This window comes from Triticum dicoccoides, chromosome 7B (assembly GCF_002162155.2).
Source record: "Triticum dicoccoides isolate Atlit2015 ecotype Zavitan chromosome 7B, WEW_v2.0, whole genome shotgun sequence".
Taxonomy (NCBI): domain Eukaryota; kingdom Viridiplantae; phylum Streptophyta; class Magnoliopsida; order Poales; family Poaceae; genus Triticum; species Triticum dicoccoides.
Genome location: NC_041393.1, coordinates 713,375,734 through 713,384,440, shown reverse-complemented (window position 1 = coordinate 713,384,440; position 8,707 = coordinate 713,375,734). Strand labels below are relative to the sequence as shown.

At 48.6% G+C, this 8,707-nt stretch overlaps 1 protein-coding gene across 1 annotated transcript in view; it reads right to left on the bottom strand.

Annotated features, from left to right (window-relative positions):
* LOC119338122 overlaps positions 1–1,639 on the bottom strand; it is a 9,115-nt gene extending 7,476 nt beyond the window's left edge. Inside the window, exon 1 of the mRNA XM_037610420.1 lies at positions 1,009–1,639. Within this exon, the coding sequence (XP_037466317.1) occupies positions 1,009–1,413 (405 nt within the window). The 5' untranslated portion in view covers positions 1,414–1,639. The remainder of the gene's footprint in view (positions 1–1,008) is intronic.
* Positions 1,640–8,707: the final 7,068 nt, after the last annotated feature.

The window sequence follows — 8,707 nt, the reverse complement described above, 5'->3', positions numbered from 1 at the left end:
AACCCCATTAGTACCGGTTCGTGGCACGAACCAGTACTAAAGGTCTAACCTTTAGTACCGGTTCGTGGCACCAACCGGGACTAAAGGTCCCATTTGAACCGGGACTAATGCCTTTGCCGCATGAACCAGGACCAATGCGCACATTAGTCCCGGTTCATGACTGAACCGGGACTAATGGGCTAACCCAGCCTGGACCAAAGCCCTGTTTTCTACTAGTGGTAGTGGCCTCGGTTCAAGGGATCAATCCCGGGCCATACCCTAGCCTTGAACCGCAATAGGAAGAGCGGCCATGCCGTACTCTATGCCAATTACTTTTTGAATTCCCTGCTCTGCCGCCGCTTCTGGAAGGCGAGACTTGTGTTCAATCGTATTCGGGAGGGAATGGTAAGATATAACCCATACTTTGAGTGCAAAGAGGATGCCCTTGGCAAGTTTGGCTTCTCCTCTTACCAGAAATGCACTGTGGCTATTTGCATGTTTGCATATGAAATTCCGGGCGATCTTGTGGATGAGTACGTACGTATGAGTGAATCCACATATCTCAAATCAATGTACAATTTCTGCAAGGCCGTGGTGACAGTTTTTGACCCTAAGTATCTAAGAGAGCCAACTGTCGCTGCTACAACCCGGTTGTTGGCGATCAATGCTGTCAAAAACGAATTTGCCACGAGTTTTATGTTTCCTTGAAGAATTACCATAATTTTAGAAGGATGCGGGCAATAATTTTTAGAGATAATACTAAAAGATAGTCTATGGTAATAACATATTTTTTATCTTCTCTAAATGATGTGGAATGACAAGAAAAAACTGTTACCAACCACTGTACATGCTTGTATTTCGAGATCTTATCTTCTTCTTTAGATAACTATGGCAAATAAGTGAGAATGTATTATGATTGGGAGCTTTAGCTCCCTAAATTTTCTCATCAACATATATCGATGTGGCACTGAAGGATGTGAGGGCCTTCGAATAAATCAGAACAACATCAAGTATGAGATGAGGAAATACCTTGTCTTTGAATGGGGAGCTCGGCATGGCACACGGAAGAATCTTCTTCTTCAGCCAATCCCTCTTACGTGGAGGCGTACTTCCTTCCGACTTGGCATCTTGGATCTGCTTCTTGAGACGCTGATACTCGACACTGTCCAAGATGTCTTCGGCTTCGTAGACAGCGGATCGAAGGTCGTTTAGGAGTGGCTCCAAGCGAAGCCTGTAAGTGCTCTCGTCCACCACTTCCATCACCCGCTGCAGTTGTACAACTTGTGTGTCGATTATCTTGAGCTTCTCCGCCGCGTTTAAGCCGAGGAAGGAGAAACCTTTGTTGAGGATTCTGGGAACGATGGGCGAGGCGAGCCAACCTAGTGCGGTTACGCCCCATCCCACAGCAGCAGTAATGCTAACCGGATCCGGCATTGCAGGCTTCCTGAGAGGGGAGAGATGGGTAGCTACTAGCTAGCTAGGCTGCAGGATCTTTGTATGTACACATAGTCTCTGCAATGGTGTTCACCCGGTGACCAGCTGGGCTATAAACAAGCACCGGCTGGAGTAAGGTAGGTGGAGGGCGGAATGTAGCGGCGCGATGGCTGGGGTGAGCGCCGCCGGCGAGGTGAGCAGGATGGGGCGGAGCGGCCGAGGTGAGCGCGAGTGTCGGAGTGTGGGTAGGTGCCTCTCCGGATATGGTGTGAGGCAAGGGTGGTGTGGGGGAAACAACGGGGACGCGGGATGAGACTCATTTTCTATTCGGCGGTGGACGACTCGCCGGAGAAACAGAGTTGTTGGGTCGTCATGTGAAGACCGGATTCATGTCGGCCACGCTTCCTACTTTGTTACGTACTTAATTATTGCTGACAACACGAGTTGATTAATGTAATGTCGTACTCTCCAGAATGTGCCCAATAAAGTATCCTTGTAAAGCATGCTGTCAAAAACGAATTAGCCATTAAGCTTGGCATGGTACTTTACTCTGTTTATTACATAGACTTTTAAGTTCTTGTGTTTACCTGTCCATAGCTTACGACTGACAGTACGTAACAGCCTCCACTGAAAGTGTCAAGTGCATGTTGTGCTCAATGTCAAGAGAAATCTGCATTCAAAATGGAGATCTGGTTTACATACCGTTGCCTGGACTTGATAATGTACGGGATGCACCAGGATGTCAAACCGCTAGTTGGTGGTTTTCTTGAGGCCCGGTTTGCCCTTTGATGTCCATGATGTCATCTTGGGTGTACATGTCTGCTGCTAGCTCCCACATTCCTAGCCTTGTTTTTCACTTCTCGGATTATGCATTGCCGCTGCTCAGACAAACTACTCTCTGCAAGAGTTTTTTGACAGTAATTGGTGAAGATGCAATGGGACAAATTTTTGCACATAATGAAGGTGGAATATGTGTAAAAGTTTTAACTAGTTTTAACAACACCACCAACCCTTCTCTTCGGTGAAAGCAACATGTCAGTACATCAGCGTTGACAAACAGAAATGGGATGTATGCAAGTGAAGAAACTTAACTCGCCGAGAAGAAAACCATTTCAGACACTAACTAGAACAGAGCAAAAACTTAACACCCCGTGGCTCCAAAAAACGATAATGTTAGGATCTACTAGTACTACTAGGGTATGGTTACACATATACGCGGCACAGTAGACCTTGAAGGTAGTAGGAAATTTCAGTCAGGTTCTTAGAGTACGGATCAGTTTCATCATCTTGTCATTGTTTGCAAATTACTGCCGGCTGCGCAACACGGTCCAGTCTCACTGTACATACTCCACGAACGCTGCCCCCTCCTCATCCCGCTCCAACTCCACCTTCCTCTTGGAGCCACACTTCTCCGCCTCCGCCTTGCCGTCGAGGAAGTCCTCCTCCTTCTCCAGCAGCGCCACAAACTTGATGAGCACCTCCTCCTCCTCGGTTTCTTCGGTTAACCGTAGTAAAAACTGTAACCAACCGAATTTACTTTGGTTAGCAGATGTAGAAACCGAAAATTTCTTTGGTAGCACTAAAAACCAAAAATTCGGTTTATACGATTTCGGCTTCGGTTCGGTCTTCAGTTCGTCGGTTTTTATGCCCAGGCCATCATACTTGTTCATTGGAACCCCTTAAAAAAACTCGTTCTTTTGGTTGGGCTGAGCTGGGCTGGGCCCCCATCACTAGGACTGGACGTACGAGCGAGCTTTTCGGCTCGGCCTGAAGCTCGCTCCAGCTCGGCCCGTTACAGCTCGGCTCGATAGGATTATCGAGCGGGCCGAGGTCTGAAAACAGGCCCGTTTCGCGACCGAGCCGAGCCGAGTTTCGGCCGGTCCAGCTCGGTGGCTCGCTTGCGGCCCAGCCCAATTCTACCATCGATCGCATTAGGGCACAACCGCACGAGCAACCACAGCCAGAGTCTCTCGTCTCTCCCTTTCTCTGCTCTGCGCCGCCTCAACTCTCTCTCTGCTCCTCGCCAACTCGGCACCGACGGCGACGGGCGGCGTGACTGTTCCTCACCACACCGGACATAGACGGACGCGCCTCCCCTGGTTTTTCGCGGAACGTGACGAGCCGGAGCAGGTACTTTCTTCCTTCCCAAATCCCAATCCCTAGCAGCAGCTCTCTGAACTTAGTACGCATGTGATGGATCAATGGATGGATGGATCGATGGATGTAGTCATGTAGTTCGAACTTCCCAAACCTTAGCCGTAGGTGTCTGCACTCACTGCACTAGTACACATCTGGTGGATGGATGGATGGATGGATCGATGTACGTGGTCTGGTAGATGTAGGGCTAGATGGGTGGATCATGGATGGATGTATTGTAGTCTGTATGGCTAGATGTAGCAGCAACGGATGGATGGATCATGTATGGATGGACTTGTAGGGCAGAATGGATGGATAGATCAAAATTTTCATTGATTCCATGTGTAATTAGTTTTCTGTTGTTGATGAACTAGTTGATGATCTACTTGCCGTAGGATAGCAGCTTGAAAAAAAATCTAGTTTCTGGAAAATTACATAGACTCCATGTCTAATTAGTTTACTGTTGTTGATGACTGACCGTTTGTTGTTTGCTGTGTGTGCAGACGCCTATCGTCGCAACAATAGACAAGCAAAAGGGGAAGGCGAGTGGGAAGGAGAAGGAGAAAGAGAGGACGTTGGACTCCATTATGAAGAGAAAGTTGCCGGTCTCGGGGATGCAGAAGGGCAATGGGAAGGGCAATGCAGCAGCTACTACACGGCTGCTGAGGAAGCTGACAAATGATTCCAGCAATGTCCCAATCGCTGAGTTGTTGTATAGGGTAAAAGGAAACCTCCGCCTCGACGTCTCCCTGACCCCACCGGCGCTGGCGTGCATGCCGGAATCGCCGTTGCCTCCGGCTCCGCAAACTACTATGAGAGGGAGGCTACATCTTCGCAGGTATGTACGTGCAAAATATATATTTGTGCAAGCTTGTGTATGTGCTGTTTTTGCTTTTTGAAAGTCAAATTTATGTGTGCCCAAGCTCATATGTGCTTTTTTTGGTATCCAAATGTCAAATATATGTTTGTCCAAGCTCATGTGTGTGCTCTTTTTGGTATCCAAATGTCAAATACTCCCTCCGTTCCTAAATATAAGTCTTTGTAGATATTCCACTATGAACTAGATACGGATGTAAATAGATATATTTTAAGTGTGGATTCATTCATTTTACTCCGTATGTAGTCCACCTAGTGGAATCTCTACAAAGACATACATTTAGGAACGGAGGGAGTATATTTTTGTGCAAGCTCATGTGTGTTGCTATTTTTGCTATCCAAAAGTCAAATATATGTGTGTCCAAGCTCATGTGTGTGCTGTTTTTGCTATCCATAAGTCAAATATATGTGTGTCCAAGCTCATGTGTGTGCTGTTTTTGCTATCCATAAGTCAAATATATGTGTGTTCAAGCTCGTGTGTGTTGTTTTTGTGTGCTAGGCAATGGAGCATGATAAGCAAGCGGAGGAGGATCATGAAGAGGTGGAAGAGGATGAGGAGGAGGACGAGGAAGAGCAAGATACTTTGTTTGAGGTGCCGCCTGGGGTTGGTGACAAATCAGATTCAGATGGGTTTGTGGATAGTGAAGAAAAAGCCTTCGAAGGTGATGACATGTCCGAGGATGGTCTAGGCCTTGGTCCTACGCCTCAAGAGCAAGAAACCAGAAATGGTGGAAGCCTTGGTGTGCGGTGCTAGTTATATCAAAGGTTCTCACAAGGACTTCAATGTGGTGGTATGATTCCTATCTTTTTCTTCTATGATTCTTGTCTATTTCTTGTATGTGGCTAACTTACAAATAATTAGGAGAGGGATGAAGATGAGGAGAACGCTGTTGAGAATATCAAGTTGCCCAAGATTGTTGATGTGGGGGGTGACAACAATTGGTAACTAATGTTTTTACATGTCTCAGTTTTCCTATCTTGACATATTGAGAATATCAAGTTTACAAATCTGTGTTACATGTAGATATTCGCCATGTGGGTGTTGCTCTTGCTATTTTGAAGATGGATGTCTACATGATCTTCTCATGTGGATTGTTGAGGTCAACGTGATCATCTCGTGCCATTTCTTTTGTTGTGATGAACTTCGAATTATGTGTGCTGTTGTGATGAACTATGGACCTTGAATGATGTTGTGATGAACCATGCACTTTCAACAATGTTGTTGTGAACTTGTGATGAACTATGAACTTTGTATTATGTGGTTTTCACTAGTCATTGTTTGGCTGTCAACATTTTCTCAGTTTTATGTCAAAGTGGTAAGTGTTATGCTATGCAAAATTTCCTTGTTTGGCTGTCAATATTTGATGTTTTCCTGTGTAAAGTTCAATTGAAGTGCTGTCCAAAATTCAATAGAAATGCTGCCCAATTCTTTCTCTCATATGTGTTCCATTGTTACAATTTTGTAGAAGAATTCATATAAGAACATTATTTTTCATTACTATGACCATTTCTTAAAACAATAGACTGTTGGATTGTTCATTTTTAGTAGTATAAACTGTTTGTTTTCCAAAATATAGGTTTAATTGCCGCAAAAAATCAAGTATATGCACTATATATAGAGAGGTATGTACTATTAAATGGTTCTGGGAGAAACTGAATTACGAGCCGGCTCGGTCTGAGCCGAGCCATAGCCAAAGCGAGCCGAGCCGGTTGAAGTAGGCTCGTTGGCTGAGCGAGCCGAGCCGAGTCGAGCCGCTCCAGAGCGAGCCAAAGCCAGGCTCGGATCAAGCTCGGCTCGGCTCGGCTCGTGTCCAGCCCTACCCATCACTTCTTTCTTTCTACATGCTTGTTTTCTTTTCTTTTTTGAGACAAAGAAAGAGAGATAATTCAGACTAGCTTTGTTGGACTAGTAATATCCCGAAAAAGGCTTTCGCCCCGCTTTATATTATAAAGCAAACTGCCCAAGCCAACATCCAACAAGGTTCACACACACACGCACACACACAAGTCTCAGACAAACATAAGTACACAAAGGGGGTACTGCTGAGGGCACAACTCAACAAGCCCTGGAAACAGAAAACACAACACGCTCACGCCCAGCCGCCCGAACTCTAATCGGGCTCCGGAGGAGGGGGCGGCAGCGGGGGCGCCATGCGGACTGTCATCGAGCAAAGGTCAGCGAGGAGGGTGTTGATGACGTCCCGGTCCTGGGGGCGGCTAAGCGGCCGCCAGAGCTGCAAGAAACCACACATTTTGAAGATAACATCAGTCGCACGTCGAAGAGGCACTTTCTGAATGACAAGCTTGGTGCGGATGGTCCAAAGCATCCAGGCGAGAACCCCAACGAACAACCAACGAATGTGGCGGTAGCGAGGGTGGGAGGCGTGAATCTCAGCAAGTAAGTCGGGGAAGTTGGTATTACACCACTGTCCACCAATCGTCTCGCGAAAACAGGACCACAGGAATTGGGTTGTGGAGCAAGAGAAGAAGATGTGATTAGCATCCTCGACCGTGCCACACATGGGACATATCCCATCTCCTGGTCCACTACATTTGAGGACCTCGACCTCAGAGGGAAGGCGTCCCCGAATCCACTGCCACAGGAAGATCCGGATCTTCAAAGGAAGGCGAATGTCCCAGATTAGACTAAAGGGCTCAGGAGCCGTCGAGGGAGCGATGGCCGCGTATAAGGATTTAGTGGAGAAGTGTCCAGAGGACTCTAGACGCCAAGAGATGGAGTCCGGGGCGTCCTCGGCGTCCATCGGAAGAAGCGCGATGTCCTGGAGGAGGGAGTCCCAGGCGGCCACCTCTTGGGGACCGAAGGATCGCCGAAAGGCGAGACGCCCTAAGTCAATAAGGGCCATCTCCACAGAGACCCGAGGGTCAACCGTTATGGCGAATAGTTCCGGGAAGCGAGCGGCCAGGGGGGAGTCCCCTAGCCAACGATCGAACCAGAACAGGGTCGACGCCCCGGAGCCAACCGAGATGGATGTGTCAATGCGGAGAACGGGAAGAAGCTGGATCACAGCCTGCCAGAACTGGGAGCCGCCAAAACGCTAGCAGAAAGCAAGGAGTTGGCCCCGGAGGTACTTATTCCTGATGATGGTGAGCCAGAGGCCTCCTTCCCCATTGGCGATACGCCAGAGCCATCGGGTTAGGAGAGCAATGTTCATGCACCGAGAGGACAAGATCCCCAGACCCCCCTGGTCCTTGGGTTTGCAAATGTCGGGCCAGCTCACCATATGGTACTTCTGCTTGTCTCCCTCGCCTGCCCAAAAAAACCTGTACTGGTACTTGGCGATCTCCTGATGGAGCGTCTCATGGAGGCTGTAGAAGCTCACGAGAAACCATAGGAGACTGGCAAGCGAGTCGTTGATGAGGATCACCCTAGCGGCCTTCGAAAGCCACCGCCCCTTCCATGGCTCCACCCGGCGCTGCATCCTGGTCACAGTCGGGTGTAGGTCAGCCACGATGAGTCGCGAGTCACTAATGGGGATCCCCAAATAGGTCGTGGGGAAAGTACCCAGCGATAGTTTAGCCGATCGGCAATGGCCTGGGCCTTCTCAGGAGGGTAGCCAAGAACCATCACTTCGCTCTTATCGAAGTTGATTGTGAGTCCAGACATCTGCTGGAAGCATAGTAGGAGGAACTTCAGGTTGGCAATGTCGGAGGCGGAGCCCTCCACCATTATTATGGTGTCGTCAGCATATTGTAGGAGAGAGACCCCTCCCCCTCCTACCAGGTGGGGGACTAAGTCGTGGATATGGCCAGCAGATTTGTCCTTATCCAGGATAACAGCAAGGGCATCGACCACCATGTTAAACAGAAACGGGGAGAACAGGTCGCCCTGGCAAACCCCACAAAGCGTGGGGAAGTAGGACCCGATCTCGTCGTTAATGTTAACCACGGTCCGATTGTTGGGGAACGCAGTAATTTCAAAAAAATTCCTACCCACACGCAAGATCATGGTGATGATATAGCAACGAGAGGGGAGAGTGTTCGTCCACGTACCCTCGTAGACCGTAAGCGGAAGCGTTATGACAACGCGGTTGATGTAGTCGTACGTCTTCACGATCCGACCGATCCAAGCACCGGACGTACGGCACCTCCGAGTTCAGCACACGTTCAGCTCGATGACGATCCCCGGGCTCTGATCCAGCAAAGCTTCGGGGATGAGTTCCGTCAGCACGACGGTGTGGTGACGATGATGATGCTCTACCGGCGCAGGGCTTCGCCTAAACTCCGCGACGATATGACCGAGGTGGAATATGGTGGAGAGGGG